The sequence below is a fragment of the Dromaius novaehollandiae genome, chromosome 9 (assembly GCF_036370855.1).
Source record: "Dromaius novaehollandiae isolate bDroNov1 chromosome 9, bDroNov1.hap1, whole genome shotgun sequence".
NCBI lineage: Eukaryota > Metazoa > Chordata > Aves > Casuariiformes > Dromaiidae > Dromaius > Dromaius novaehollandiae.
This window is the reverse complement of record NC_088106.1, coordinates 13,353,274-13,369,342: the sequence shown is the minus strand read 5'-3', so window position 1 is coordinate 13,369,342 and position 16,069 is coordinate 13,353,274. Positions and strand designations below refer to the sequence as shown.

The 16,069-nt window shown below is 54.9% G+C and overlaps 1 protein-coding gene across 1 annotated transcript; it reads right to left on the bottom strand.

Moving 5' to 3' along the window:
* Positions 1–1,393: 1,393 nt before the first annotated feature.
* Positions 1,394–8,275, bottom strand: PDCD1 (programmed cell death 1). The gene is made up of 5 exons (XM_026093509.2): positions 8,099–8,275; positions 5,353–5,685; positions 3,559–3,714; positions 2,812–2,846; positions 1,394–1,922 (listed from the first exon to the last, which is right to left on the bottom strand). The coding sequence occupies exons 1-5, from the start codon at positions 8,205–8,207 to the stop codon at positions 1,704–1,706; spliced, it is 852 nt and encodes a 283-aa protein (XP_025949294.2). The 5' UTR covers positions 8,208–8,275; the 3' UTR covers positions 1,394–1,703.
* Positions 8,276–16,069: the final 7,794 nt, after the last annotated feature.

Below are 16,069 nucleotides of genomic sequence, written 5' to 3'. Positions count from 1 at the left end.
TTGCATCTTCCCCTAATGTCTGAGCTGGCTCTCGAGGTTATGCCAGTTTTAGTCAGAGGTAAGGAAAAAAGAAATCTGCTGACAGTGCTACCAAGGTGTGAAGTGCAAGTGATTATTGCTTGTTTCGGCATGGTTTCATAGTCTCCCTGGTAGGTCTCTGCTGCTTCTAAACCCACTTCTTCCCAGAGTGTCTCCAATCTCTAGCAGTTATTTCTTCTTTCTGTTTTGGTTTCTGTATAGCTTCTGTTAGGTTGCACATCCCCAGCATCACTTTCAAGAGGAAAATGGAAGCTAGGAGCCAGAAAGCTTCAGAGCTGGGATGTGACAAGGGCTCTCTCATCATGGGGCTGCATGATTAGCCCCATGTGATGGCAGCAAGGCGCTCAGGCAAGCTGGGGACGTTTGTCCCCAGGCAAAATGGGCAAACACCCTGAGATGAGCTCTGCAAGGGAGGTCTCGTCTGTGGCTGTCTGAGACCTGTCTGCACCCAGAGCCAGTTTGGATCACATATCCCTCCACCTAGACAGGGGTGAGAGAAAAAGAGCAGCTTATTCTCTAAATTATTAAGAGTAGCTTCATAGAAGATCAGCTTGTGTATCACACGGAGAAGCCCAGGAACCACAACAGACACTGCTGCCTCACGGCTCTTGTCTGAGCTCTGCCAAGAGTCGTTATTTGCCGGCCCACGCACTTGCCATCACGAGTCAACAAACACCCTGCCTTGTGAAACCCTTTATTCATCCCCCTGGGCTGGATCCCTCTCTCACCAGGGCTGGCAGCTGCCATGAGTGACTCCCAGCTGGCGCTGTGCCCACACAGGACTCTCTGTTGGGAAGAGCATCACCATCCCAGGGCCAGCTCCCTTCCTCCCTTCCTTCCACGGACAAATGGGCGGATTTCCCCTCCACCAGAGGAGGAAACCGCCTGGAAAGATAAGGAAAACCAACTGTCTCCTTCCCACAGGTCTTTCTAAATAGCTCTGCATCAAGAAGTCTGTGCTCCAGTGCTAGGAGAAGTCTGCGGTCCAGCGCAGTGTGGAAAGGGCCATTTTCTTCTGCTCAAGCAAGTCCAGGTTCCTGCTGGTTGGCAGAGGCAACCATGTCAGTGCGGCTCCCTAGGAGTCACTTCAGCTCATGCCTCTGTGTACTCAGAGGCATTTTGTTCCCCAAATTTTGCTTTGCCAGTAGGTGTGGACCCAGGCAAAGGAAGTAGCTCGGCCGCTCCCGAGAGCCCCCGGGAAGAAGTGGCAAGTGGAGGTAGAAAAACCAAGGGCAAGGCATGATCTTCAGTGCAGAGACCCATCAGCATCCCTGCTCTGCCCCTATCTGATCCTCCCTGTCTTTAGCAGGCCTTTGGATCCCAGCAGTACAAGCCAGCAGGGACCTTTCCTCATCCCCTTGCATCCATCCCATGCCCATGGTGCCTGCTGTGCCTGGGAGGGACCGTCAGGTGCCAATTCCAGCAGCAGGTGCCTCCGTCACTCCAGTCCCTCAGTGCTGGTTTTCACTAGCTGCAAACTGTCTGGAGCAAGGGGAAGGGGGGACCTGTCCCTGCCCAGACACGGCCGTGGCAGGGCTCACAGATGGCTGCCTGACATGGAGAGAAAAGGGGTGCCAGTGCAGGGCAGGCTCCTGCCTGGGCGTCTCCGGGGAGGCCGTTGCAGCACAAAGATGGGAGAAGGTGCATTGTGGGATCCCAGATCCTCAGCAGGGCTGTGGCTGCACTTGCCAGCTCCTCTGGTTCTGGTTTTTCTTCCCCCGCTCTGGCGTAACTGGTTTTTCCTCCGGGAAGATGATGGTGGCATATTCAGTCTGGTCAGCTGGCTGTATCTCGGGGGGCGTCTGCGTGCGCTGGTCCCACTGAAACTCCAGCACGCCGTAGTCCACAGTGGGCACAGACACCACAGGGGGCTTCTCCTCCTTCTGCAGGGCAAGGAAACTACATCAGGAGTGGTTCAACCTCCATCTAGAGGTCTTGTTAATCCCCAGCACAAGCCTTTCACAGCGAGTGCCCTGACCACCTCTGAAGCATGCCAGGAGGGCAAGAGTGATGGAAAGCAGTAGGAAGGACATAGAGTGATATTTGCTAGGAGAAGCCAGACTGTGAGCTTCGAAACTTGAGGTCACTGCTGGGGCCACACAGGGCTCAGAGCTTCCCTTGAGCTGTGTGCTGGGAGACACCGGCACACAGGCTGGGCTCCCTGCCCGCCCAGTCTTTGAGGGAAGGAACGTGCTAGGAGCCCTTTCTTCACCTCTCTGTTGGACACTGAGCCAGCCAGGGCTGGAGCACAGGGTGCACAAAGAGAGCCCAGCGCTGGGTTCATTCAGCCTGGAGAGGAGATGGCAAAGCAGGACCTACTTGCTGTCTTCAGCTACCTAATGGAATCAGAGAGATGGAGCCAGACTCTTCACGGTGGCACCCAGCGAAAGGATGAGAGCAAATGGGCGCAAGCTGCAGCAAAGGAAAATCCAGCTGAACATATGAGGAAAAAAAATCCCCCCACACCGATTGCCTAGAGCAACCCTATCTAATGTCAAAGATAGCCCTACTTTGAGCAGGGCTTTTTGGCATATCTTTGAGAGAGACCCTGTCCTACCTCAGGCAGTTTCTGATTTTGTGATGGGGCTGTGTTGCAGGTGCAGAAAAGCAGCTGCAGCTGTGCAGAAAAGATTGAGCAGCATCAGGGAAGATATGAGATGTGAGAAGTCTGTGAAGGTCTGATAAAGGGAGGCTCAGCACCCTCTACTCCTGCACCCCAGTGCCATGATGCTCCTGCGCAGCAGAGCGGAGTGTTAGAGGCGGGAAACTCACCGTTGGCACATTTTCACTCGGTGGTTTTTGCACATCTGCAAAGCAACACATTTGGTTAGAAGATGCTTCTGTGCCAAGACAGTGTTAGCATCCAAGCCTGGGACTGACCCAGTGCCCACATGGCCTCAGAGAGCACTAGACACCGTAACTGTCATGCCACGCTTTGTTTTTCTCTTCTTGGGCTTTAACACCCTGAGCATTACCAGAACCTCTGAGGTGCCAGCCCACAGGCCAGGGTGCTGCTAGAATTAGTGGGGTCAAGATCCTCGAGGGTCCCCAGGGCAGCACCATCCTCTCAAGGTGCAGGTGCCCCTCTGGGAGAGTCCACCCCTTGTGGCCAAGGAAATGTCACCTGCGCTGAGGCGGGGAGACAGAAAGGAGCCCCAAAGGAGCACGGGCAAGATGCATGGGTGAGCAGGGCCCAAACCACCCTACTCCTCCTCTGGCATGGGAGAGATGGCCGGCATCTCCTCATGTGATCCATAAGCCCCTGGGACACAGGTTGGCCCATGAGGCTCCCAGCACCCTCCTCTGCTTTGTGGCCTCTGTGTCATGGGGCCAAGCCAGCCCTGAGTCTGGGCACGGTGAACCAGCCCACTGACTCCAGGGAATGGCAGGCATCCAGCTCCCCCTCACCAGCTTGGAGCGAGGTGTGCTGGATGAGCATCACACTGCAGGTCACCCACAGAGCCTCGAGCCCCCCAGCGCAGCAGTGTCCCCAGAACAGGGTCCCCGGCGTGTTCATACCTCTTCTCCTATGTGTGACGGTGAGGTAGCCAAAGATCAGAAGCACAACAGCGCCAACCAGCAACAGGATACCTACGAGCACAGCCTTGATGTGGTCTGGGGGGTCGCTTTCCTCTATCTGAGGCTCATCAGTGGCGTTTATTTTCTCAGGAGCTGCTGAAATAATCATCCAAAAAAGGGGGAGGGGGGGGAAGCAGGTCAGGAGTATGAAGCAGCCTCTAAAGTCTCTGTGAAATGTAGGAGGGGAATGCACTGGGGTCTCCCCAAAAAAGGATTGGTCATGGATGAGCTGCTGCAGCCCCACCATGCCTTTGAGGGCCCTGAATTTTGGCCAGCATGGGAAATAGGGGTGGTTTTGGCCTGCACGTGTAGGAGAAAGCCCATTTTAGGTAGTGAGGATGATCCCATGCTGGCCAGGGTGTTGGGGTGCAAGGGGCTGGGACCCTGCTCTGCACCTGCAGGCAGCCCCGCAGCACAGCCCCATGCCCAGCAGCACCCTGCACCGGGCATGCTCCCCACCAAGCCTCCTGGCCGCTTCCATGGCTTGGGGCTGGCATGGCAACAGCTCATGTTGGGTAGGAGACAAGACAGTAATTTTTGTGGCAGTTTCCCTTTCTACTAAAGGCCACTTTCAGCCCCTAAAAGTCCCCAAGCTGCCAAGCAAGGGCATAGCAGTTCTGCAGTGAGACTGATGCCTCCCATGCCACAGGGCTATGCAAATCCACATCCCTCCTGGGCACCATGTCGGAAGAACAACATCTGCGCAACCACTGCTGCTCGAGGGGTCTGAGCCCTGGCTCATCTCCACCAGATGCAAGTCCCTTGCTCTCAGAATGAAGGAGCTGTTCAAGGGTGAGGGCAGCTCCCTGCATAGGTCTCCTGCCTCCTTTCACTGAGGGCATGCTGCTCCCCAGAGCATCGCTGGGGAAGCAGCTGCAGGAGGAGGGAGACCTCCCACCCCAGGGCCAGGGCCAGCCACAGGGTGTATGGGGAGGAGGGCAGGCTGCTGTGTGTCTCCAGATTATGCATGCAAAGGAGAGGAAAAGAGCAGAGCTGTGATTTCCTGACGTGACAGATCCGATCCCAACTGGGGTACTGCTGGGTTGCTCTCCCTGCATGCCAGCCTGCCACAGGAGCCTGCAGTGCGGCTGGCAGCCATACACCTCACCAAATGTGGGTTTCTCCATCCCTGGTATGCTTCTCAGCACTGCATGACACTCAGGGCTCTGGACCCCCAAGCCCATGTAGAAATATTACATACTGCTCTAGGAAATGATCTCAAAAGAGTTGATAATGCGCCTGATCAGCAGGAAAGAGCTTTGGTTGTCTCTGGAGGCCCCCCAGCTACCGCTTTGCAGCCTGAAGCCCTGGGGAAGGACACGCTGCAATGGGGCTGTTTGGGGTGACATTGGCTTGGGCAGAGATTTCAGCACACAAGCTGGGAGCATCAAGCCAGCATCTGTGCAGGGCTGCCTGGCACCTCCAGGGCTCTGGCTCCTGGGCTGCAGGGAGGTCCCCTCCTGCTCCTCTCATGCCCCATGTCCATGCATATCTGACACCAGTGCACACTGCATGTGTGCCAGTCGCCTCGGCTGGCAGTTGTCCATAAGTAGCCCCCGGACTGAGGAGCAGGGCAGAGGGAGGGCTTTGCTCCGTGGCAGGCACATGCAAGGCCCCACGCTTATCGCGGCCCATCACACAGGTCTCGTCCCCGTCAAACAGCTAGGCACTGCAGGGTAGCACTGGGGGATGACACCGATGATCCGTCCCCATCAGCCCAGCCCCCAGACTGACCTGTGACCACGAGGTGGGACCGGTTGCTCTCAATCACTTTATCAGGTTGGAAGAAGGCGATCAGCCCACAGTAGTAGGAGCCTGAGTCATTCTGGTGAAGGTTCAGGATCTCAATCTTGAAGGCAGGAGTGTGGTTCGTGAGCAGGTACTTCTCCGTCTTCGTCTGGGGGTTGTTACGGCTGATCTCAGCGATTTTCTGAGGCTGGCTGTGGTTGGTCTCTTTGTACCAGTTGAGGCTGTACTCCAAGCCAGAGACGCTCTTCATGGAGATGTTGCAGAAGAAGGTGGCTGAGCCACCTGCAGGGAGAGTCAACATGGCTGGGAAGAAGGTCACTGTTTGGGAGAGAAGAAACACGGAAAGGACATGGTTACAGCTGGCACCCAGGCTGCCGCAGGCCCCAGGAGCATCCTTGCCTCCCATGCCAGCATCGGAGTTATAAAGAGGTAGTGAGACCCCACTATTGCCCCTGCTAGTGCATCCCAGAGAGGGGTGTGATGGGCTCCCAGCCCCAAAGCCCTGTCAACCCACCATGCTTCTGGCTTTTATGCCAAAAGCTCCATGCATTTCTCAGCATTTCTCAGCTCTTTCATCTTCAGCTCTTTAGGGCCCCTAAGGGGATTTATAACAATCTGCTGAGGAGCACGTGTGAGCCCAGCCCCATGCCGTTCTCAGCCTCCCCAGCTCACCCATGGGTCAAGCTCTGCAGGTTTGCCAGGGACCGACAGCCAAACACCTGGCCAGTTTGGAGCATCACCCCAACTGCAGAGGATCATACACTAGCCCATGCCTCTGCCCTCGAGCGAAGGGGTACGTGTACTTGCCAGCCAAAGGGCGATGCTCAGGAGTAACTATACCATGGGATGGTTTTAGCAGAACAAATTCTGCTCCCAGTTACACACAATTAACCCCCAAGAATTTCTCCAACAGGGAAAACAGACTTTGGAGGTTGTATTATTATTAAATCTATGCTCTATTTTTATGTCCGAGTCATCTCACCTCAGCTGATGTCACCTCCAAAACCAAGGAGAACTAAGTACCCGGCACAGAACACAAGCTTGCCATGTGCCTGGTGCCCTGTCTCACTCACTCCGCTCACAGCTCGCCGCTACCCTCCAGGAGTGCAAAGCAGCGGCACTGCCTCAGACCTGGTATCCAGCCATCCCCAGCTTTGGACGAGCAGATGGAGCAGAGTGACCTGGTGCTGGTGACACCGTCCCCTTTCCGCTTGCTGTCACGGGCAGCAGGGACACCATGAACATGAGCCACGTGCCCTTCACCACCTCCAGAGCAAAGCCAAGGCTTCAGATTTACAGTAGTGCCCGCTCCCCCTTCTGTTCCCCAGCAAGCCCCAAATTAGAAGTAATTATCAATAATGAGCTTATCGATAATGAGCCAGCCTATCCTTCTCTCTGTCTATCCCTCGCTTTAGCTGTTTAAGTTGCTCAAGCATGCAATATCCAGGCATGGACAACCTGACCTGGCAGGAAGAGGTAGCTGTTGTATTAACTTTTGTTTAGAGCAATAAAAAGGAGAGGAAGAAGTGTTTTTCATATGGGTTATCTGACCAAGCATATAATCTAATATCTAATCCAAACCACCCAAGTATTGAAAAGGCCCTGCCACTGAAAAACCTGTGTGCCCTTTTCAGACATCACCACTGACAGCAGCCCCTGAGCTCGCAGGCAGAACCAGAAAGTCCCTCCTGTTCCTTCGGCGTAGTTCCTGCGGTATGAACACCATCTTGGGATTATTAACCGTATGCGGATCCCGGACAACTGCTTCAATAGATACGGGATTAGGTGGAAAACTGGGCTGAAAAACTATGAACGAGTTTAAAAAGGAGGAAGGAGCTGGGGAACTGCCCCAGGTTCCTATCAGATGTTTGCTGTGACAATGCCTGAGAGTTTTAATTTTTTCAGTGTTCCGAGGTTTTTGTCTTTAACAGGAAATATTCAGCAGGCTCAGGTCTCTGCTTCCTACCAAGTGTAGCTGTCAGCAATGAATGAACCTCTTAAGCAGAGGTTGTTTTTCTGTTTCCCTGCCTCTTTCTAGCACCAAACCCACAAACGGTTTGTCCCTGCCTGGACTTAATGCCCACTGAAAGGACAGGTGAGGCACTTTCAGCCCTGCATCTGAGATGGGGACAGAGAAAAAGAGCAGCATGAAACAACGAGGCAGGCCCCGAGAAACTGGGAACATGTGCGCTGGGGCCGGGCTCTTAGTGCAGAGGTTTCATCAGGGCTCTTCATCACACTGCCCTGGCTCTCCCGCTCGCCTTCCCTCCTCTCCCAAAACTGCCCCAAGCAGAAACACATGCAGAACCCTGGACCTGTTAGGGTCAAGCTCAAACCAGGAGGCAAAGTCCAAAGGGGCAGCCTGAAACTGTGAAAGCCAGCACAGGAAACCCCAGGCCCTGTGTATTTCTGCCAACCCCAAATTTTCAGCCTAGGGGCTCAGTGCCAAACTCGGATCACAGCCAGTGCCCCCACGGGGGGCTCAGGATCCGCTGGCACCACAGGCCGAGTGTCAGCTCAGCACCTGGCCCCTGCTCCATCCTCTAATCTCATATCTAACGGTGCATCACCATTTCCCTTGCTTCAGCCAAGCGTACCCAAAAGGTTCGGGTTTTCTGCCTTCTTGATGCCGGAGCTATTTTTACTACAAAGCTCCCAACCCACAAGTGTTTTCCACCGGTACAAACGGCACGGGCTTTGCTCGCACGCACGCTGTGCCCCGGGTACCTACCCAGCCGGGAGCCCCCCAGGACGGGGCCGCAGCACAGCAGGGCGGCGCAGAAGCTGGCCAGGGCAGCGTCCGTGTGGCTCCACGTCGTCCTCCCCACGCCGAGAGCCATGCCGAGGTGGTCCCCTGCCCCAGGCAGGCGCGCCGTCGTGCTGCCGGTGCCGCGAGCCCTGCCGGTCGGCTGTCCCCGTTTCGGTCCCCACGGCAGCCCCGCGGAGCTGGCTGGCCCTGGGGTGAGCACGCCAGGGGCTGGGATGGAAATGAAACGTGCCCATCTCTGCCCCAGAGGGGAACCCTCACCGCCTCCCGCCCCGGCTTCCTCCTCCGCGCAGGCAGCTGCCAGCTGAGCCGTGGCCTGGCCCCTTCCCCTCCCCACGCCTGCCCCTTCCCACGCAGGCACCCAGCCGCCGCGCCGAACCATGAGGGGCCCGGCACGGCCCCGCGGGGTGCAGGGAGGCAAAAGGCAGCTTCCTCTGCCGCACCGCCTTCCCGGAGCTCGGGCTGCCGCTTGTTCGTGGGGCCCCGGGGAAGCTCCCGGGGATGGAGGCAGCAGGGGACATAGGGCTCTGGCTCCAAGGCTGCCCCACGTGGGGACGTGGGGTGCCCGTGCCAGCGTGGGCAGCTGGTGCAGGGGACAAGTCTCCTGGCATCAAGCCGCCGGGCTGGGTCAGAGCCACTGCGACCCCAGAGGCTGCTCCCACTGGCAGCGCACAGGGAAAAAGGGAGCAGGGAGACCAGCACATGGAAAAGAGAGAGATAAAAGGAGAAGGGAGAGGAGACCTCACAGAGATGGACGTTTGGCTTCTTTAGGTCTGTTTCTCCACTAACTTTGCAGAGAGCAGCGGTGGGTGCCCAGCGCAGGGGTATCGATGGGGTGACCTTTGCAGCAGACTTCTTTAATTTCTCCCCTGGCAATGTTCCCTGCTCACGTCGCTGACTAATATCCATATAGGAAATAACCCTAAATGAAATCATGCTATTCACTGGCTCCTCCTGCTTCTCTTTAACGCAGCCTCGGTGCACCAGCAGTTTTGGAAAGCGTCAGGGGAAGATTAATAATTGGGGTGAATTTTTCTCATGATGATTTCGTGATTTTCCAGACTTTCAGAAATGAGCTGCATGGCTGGGGCTGGCTCATGTCTCGCTTTCAAACACAGCACCAGGCAGGACAGTGGACAAGGATGCAGCCCACTTATTTGGGATGACCAAGGAAGTTTTCTGAGCCAGAGCAGGCAGAGCTCTGAGTCTGGGGTGACAGCTCAGCCCATCCTCTTTTACTGTCTCCTCCTGGCACTTCAGCTTCGCCCCTCTCTCATGAGCTGCTTGGGCTAAGGAGCAAGCCGGTGATCTCAGGGGCTGTTCCTTCCCTCCACCTCTGCATGCAGCCTGGCCTGGCCTGAGGCCACTGTGCTGCCTAGCAGGGTTGCAAGGGAGGCACTTTTCACCCAACACAACAGAGCCGGCTGGATGACAGGTAGTTACTGCCTCTTCCTTTGCAATTTTCTGGTTTCCCATTTGGGAAAAAAAAAAAAAAAGAAAAAGAAAAAGGGGAAGGGAAGGGAAGGAAAAGGAAAAGGAAAGGGAAGGGAAGGATTCAGAAAAATGTGGAGAGTTTCATTAAAAACAAACCCCAGAAAAGGTGATAGCTCATCCAAGGAGGCTTTTCCTTCCAGAGGCTTCGTGCCTCCAAAACCACGGCATCGTTGGAGCACCCCAACCCCATTCCTTTTGGAGACCCCCTTGGTCCCCAGCTCAGCCATGCTGCACACAGCTGTGCACAAGAGCTTGCTGCAGGCTTTACGAAGCCCCACCAAGGGCTCCACACCATTGCTTCTCCTCTGCTCAGAAGACACACAAAAATGAAAAATAGTTCAGCCAGTCCTGGCAACTAACTCCCTTGGAGAGGTGATGGGCAATGCCAGGGGTTGAGCTGGAGCAGACACATCAGTGTTCTGTCTCCTGAGCAGAGCTGGTGAAGGAAAAGAGTCCGAACAGGCCATCATGCAATGCAACTTTTCCCTCCTGCGTCTAGTGGCTCAGCCAAAAGTAGCATTTGTGAGTTTAAAACCCCTCAGTGGATGTTTCTTCTGCGCACATGTCTAAGCAATTTTATATGAACTTTTGGAATTCACAGATTTTTGGCCCAGAGCTCCTAGAGTAACCCCCCACTCCCTGCCCAAAGGCCCTGGAGAGATGGGGCCTCACAAACCCATTTCTGAGGGCAACGCCAAGCTGTAGGACTGCAAGCCCTGGGCTCCCTCCCCAGTTCTGCCACCACCTCTTGACTGGCCTGGGGAAAACCTTTGGCAGCTTGTTTTACCCTCTGTAAAACAGAGGTGGTGACACCACGCAGCTTGCAGCTCGGATGGGTGTGGGGAGGGTTATTTAGCACTTGCAAAATGTTTTGGTTTCTAGTGGTGGAAGATGTGACAGGTATTACATTACAGAGATAGCATCTCGCTGAGTTAGGGATTGGCAGGAAAAACTGGCTCATCGTGCCCGTACTGCATGGTCCCCATGCCGTCACCCTGCAGCTCCGGCTGGCGACCATCTCTGACTAAAATCATAGCAGGATTGCTCACACTTTCCAATACACGCTCGAAATGAGGCATAAGGGGATTGTTGTTATCTGGGGCGGGGAAGGTGACATGTCCACTAGAAAACAACAACTGCTAAATTTAGACTGAGAGGCAGAATTTTTTTGACACGCGCTGGGAAGAGTGCCTGGCTGGGAAAGACCCCGACACCGAGACGCGAGCTTTTCCTGAGCGGCCCTTCGATGTGGTGTGTCCCAGAACAGTGGGAATAGGGAAAACGCCAGTTCTGTGGAAGAAAGGCAGAAACAGGAAACCTCTTTTCATCTGCTGGACAAACACGCGCTTTTTTGGTGCAATGTGAGCCCACGCGAGCCTTGTGCCAGGCTTTCGCCTTGACAGAGCCACCTGCCAAGGAACCACCAGGACGGCTGGGCTCACGCGTTTGCCCGGAGCCAGCATCAGGGCACCCTGTTTTGCCAGTTGCTTCTCCAACCCTGGCTGATTTAAAGACCCCCAGCTCTTCCTCCAGCACCAATTTAACACAGAGGCTGCAATTTCATTGATTTAACCCTGGATGCCCTTTGGACTCAGGCAAAGTCCAGCTTCCTGCACTCAGCCAGACCATTTATCTCCAGGCTGGTGCAGCCACTCCATCTGGAGGTTGGAGGAGCCTCTCCACCAGCATCAGGGGCTGCAGGAGCAGGACCACACTTCCTCAGATGGCTACCAAAACCAGGGCTAAAAATAACCCACTGAAACGCATAGCGTCAGCACAGTGCTGCTAGGCGGCCCTAACCCATGGAGGTGCTGGACAGTGCTGAGCGCACGAGGCTCCCGTGGCCGTCGGGGCGCAGGATGAGGCCCACCACCCAGCCAGGAAGCGCAGGTGAGCGCGCAGAGCCACCGGTGTGCTCAGAAGAAACCACAGGCGCGGGCGAGCCGGGAGCTCTCCAGCAGAATGCTGATGGAAAGCTTGCTCTGCTGCAAGAGCGAGAACAACTTTTTTCCCCCTTCTTGCTTGAGAATAAAAAAAAAAGCAAGAAAGAAAAAAGCGAAGAAAAGATCAATCTCGCTGCACCGAAGCACGGGCAGCTGCAGCTGCGGGGGAAAGCGAGATGCGCAGCTCTGGGCGGGAATGAGATGCGGCGCCACGACGGAGCCCAACGGGTGCCACCGCGCGCTGCAGCCGCCAGCGCTGAGCAGCCTGGCCCCGACCCCGCAGCAGCCCCACGCCTTGGGCAGGCTTTGAGCCCTCCTTGCACCCGGCTGGATGCACACAGCTCCCTGCTGGCTCTCACGCCAGCTTTTCCAACCCCAGCTGAAGGAAAGCAACCCAATGCCAGCGCAAATCCACAGTGCTGAGGGCCCAGCACCGGCCGCAGGGAGATCCTGCCACCTCCTTCTCCACGTGGCCCTCAAACGTGGCGAGGAGGAATAGGCACACCTTTAAAGGGTTTGAAAAGTGCAGGCCACAACCCCACGCTCCCCAAACGCTCCCCACTCATGCTAGTGAATCCCTTTCAGCCCAAACCAGGGAGACTGCACATTTGGGGGATGGCAAAGCAGCCAGAAAGGAGATTTTCCCCAGGCCAGCCCTGCCTCCCACTGCTACCTGCTTTAAACTGCAACAGCCAAACCAGGGTCATTCAAAGTAGCATAAATTGAGGCAGTGGGAGAATCCTGCCCCTACCAAGGCCCTTGGCGCTGTGACCAAAATGCAGTGATAGCGGCAGGGGGTGCAGTGTCACAGGGCTAAGCAGGAATGGGACAAGGGCCGGGCAGCAGCGGGCAGCGAGAGCAGGATGCCATGGGAAGAAAGGAAGTGTTCAAACTAAAAAAGATCCTTTGATGCTTTAAAAAACAATTTCTCTGTCTTTGAGCTGGAATATGGCTGACTGCATGGGGCAGTCCTCTTTCTCCTGAGCCCTTTTCTACTTGACCACTGAAAGAGAAGGGCTAGAAAGGAAGGAGAAAGAGGGAAAAGTGAAAAACCCAGTTTGTTCCTCAAAGCTAAGAAACAAGAACTTCAGCAAGCACATTTCACCCCATTTTATTTCAGCACAAATGTCCCTTTTCAGCAAAAAGAAGCTGCCCCAGAAGAGCCAGCAGCTCTGCCAGCCAAAAAAAAAGCAAGCGAGGCCAGCCCAGGCCAGCCCAGGCCAGCCCAAGGCCAGCGAGGCACTGCAGAGGACGGCATCCTGTTCCAATATAAAACCACATGCTCCATCCGCTGGCTGCAGCTGGCTGCGACAGCCCTGGCCAGAACCGGGGGGCTGGAGCCCTGTGCCAGGGCAAGTGTCCCACCGAACCCCGGTCTCCCTGCGGCAACCCCCGTTGGGGCATTCAGCTTGCGCCCTGCAGCAGCCAGAAACACCCTGGGCGGTCAGGTCAAAGTGTCTAGGGTCAGCCCTGAAACGGCTTAAAATTACCTGGAGTATTTAAGGAGCACTGAAGTGTTGGACAATGATTAAGAATGCAATGACCAAACACCTTGGATGCAGCCGGCTGAAGCCCAGACTTATATGCCTTTAAACTCCAGGGAAAAAAAGATCCCAAATGAGTAGGGAAATGTAAGTTACCACAAAAAGATGCTGAGGAAGAGAAGCTCACAGGCTTGCAATGCTCCCCTCCCCAACTTTTTAACTGAATTCACATCTCTAGGTCAGAACCAGGCAGCAAGCAAGAGTCGCTCAGGCAAGAACAGGAAATGGTTAATAGTGTTTGCAAATAAATGCAGAGAGTGCTTGATGTCTTTCAGATACTTCTCAGAAATTAGAAGGGCCTGTGCAAATGATTTGCATGAGATATGCCTGACCCTGAGGGGAAATGAAGCCAGGCAGCTCTAACCCACACTGGATCACCAGCCGCAGGGGGAGTCGGGGCAGGGGTGAGAGTGAGTAAGCACCAGCTAAGTGGAGAGATTACGCAGAGGTTAGGACATTAAATTGTTCCTTTACCTTTACGGAGCAGAAATCTGCACCGTATCTTAGCACATTAATTGTAATTATGAGGAATCACCTGGCATTGCTGGCAAGGGTGCACTGTGCAAGGCGCTGTATGTATGTGCCACAGGAGGTAGTCGCTGGCTTCAGCAAGGAAAGGCAAGTTGGCATTTCTGCTTATGGACGGAGGTGCGGAGGCCCAGACCAATCATACTAAGGGCTCTTACAGATCATTTCTACGAAATGATGCTGCTAAAGCACCCAGGTCCTACAGACATCAAACGCTCTTGCTGATCAAGACCTCAGGAGCCCACCTGTGCTCAGAGGGGGTTTGGGGCAGGAGCAGGCACGACTCAGGATCTGTCTGTGCACACACACAGTGCATTAACCCACATGGCTATACTCTTCTCTGAAAGCTCCTCGCAGGCTATACCAGCCCCTTTCTCCTCCTTCCCTTAGAAAAACTGCAGAGGCACTTCCCTGGCCCTCTGTGCAACTTCTTGTATGGACCAAACAATTTTTGGTGCCGGTCCTTGAAAGTAAAGCAAGCTTTCATTCTGGGAAAGGCAGACATCCTTAAAGAAGCCTTTAAAGGCTTTAAACTGCATCAGACCTCTAACTCCAGCCTACAGCAACCCGACTCATCTCCAGACCCCAAGCATCACACTCTCTTATAGACACACCAGACTGAACTACTGCCACTCCAAAGAGCATCTCCCCCTCCAAATCTTTCGTCCCTCTTCCCCTCCGGCATCGTAGAGGCCCAGGCTCAGTGAGACATCAGGTACCAACCAGGGAGAGACCTACAGTCCCCGGTCCCCTCTGGGCTGCAGGGGCTCAATCCCCCTTTCACGGGAGGCCCCCCAGTGCTGGCTCTGCCCCATGGGGTGACCTGCTCCCGCCCGCTTGTCCTCATGCACTTTTCCCCTGCGCCCCACTCTTCACAGCTGAGGGGGCTGTCTTTTGGCAGTGATCACGGCCCCAGCTCCCCGGCTGACAGAGGGGATGAGCAGTAGTCACTATCTGATGGGGAAAAGCGTGGGTTTGGTCATGAGACACGCACTTCCATCAAGAGATGTCAAGGTAAGGCTGCGCCATGCGCGCCCAGCCTGCCACCAGGGTGCCCGTGAGACAAAGCGGCCCTGCGCCCCAGTCTGCAGGGACCAGCCTCTGTCACAGCATCCACAGCGCTGAGCAACACTTTTTGGACTTGCAGCCTCCCCATCTTGGCCAGTCAAACACAGTTTGTTTCCTCCTGCTCTCCAGGGCACTCTAAGCTGCCGCAGCATGCTCCACCCCAGAGCTGGCTGCATTTTAGCGCTGTTTCCATTCTAACCTGGGTGAGCGCTCACAGACCTTTCTCAGCAGTGTCACCAACTGCATGTAGGAAACTTGATCGAAGCGATTGCTGTACCAAGATAAACAAAAGAGGAAGCAGGATGTGAGCTTCTCAGAAGATGACTGTCATAAGCTCAGCTATATGCCAACCTTCTTTGGGACAGAAAGCAGCTGTGGACAAGGAAGAGCACCCAGTTGGTGGCAGCTGTGAGATATCTAGGTATTTGAGAACAGGAATTTTACACCTATCTTGAACAGTTAGGAAGTTCCTGGAGCAAAATCCATGGCTGGCCTTAGACATCAGGTAAGAGAACAAAACAGGCTGGGACCTCTGTGCTGAAGGATTGGCATGCACAGCCTGAATACAGAAAAGGAGCACAGAGTCAGAGACGCTATGTGCAGGAGCCCAAAGGCAAAGACGAGGGAAGTAGGCTTTATAGTAACGATCTCAGTCTTTGTTTTCCTCTATCTTGCTTAGTCAGACATGGTCGGAGCAGCACCCCTCTGCCCCTGTAGGACCCCAGGCATCGCCAGCAGTACTCAAGGGCTGGAGCTGTACGCTTAGTGGTGGGAAACCACCAGATTGCTCGTGTTCAGCTGGAAAGCTGATCTTGAAAATACATCTATGTGTGCCAACTCTCACTAACACACCAGGAACTTCTCTGCCCTACTGGCACGTGGACCACACACACAAGGATGCAGTCACTGAAAGCCACTGAGTCTTTTGCCACAGCAAGGGAGGGGGCAGCAGCTCACGCTTTCAAGTCTTGCAGTGGAATTTGAGTACGGACATTCGTGCCACCTCGGTTCAAACAGGGCACATGTGAAGTACCAAAGTAAGCGAAGATCTCTTCCTGGCTGATGAGCAGGAGGCCATATCTCTCACCATCAGCACTTCTGACACATTCGCTTTCCCCAATAATAGAATCATCGAACTATTTCTTTACAACAGTAGAATACAGCAGTCAAAAACAACCCCCCACCCCTGAGCAGGCTCTGCCGCGCTGTGGCATGCTCCAGCGCAGCCCTGCCACAAACCAGGTGCGTTTGCACCGTGTGGAGGAGGCGCAAGGGCAGAGCGGGGCGCTCCCAAACAAGGTGCTTTTTTCTGAACTCCCCCACCAGCCCCAGGACCCTTCAGGGCTCTTCACCCTTTA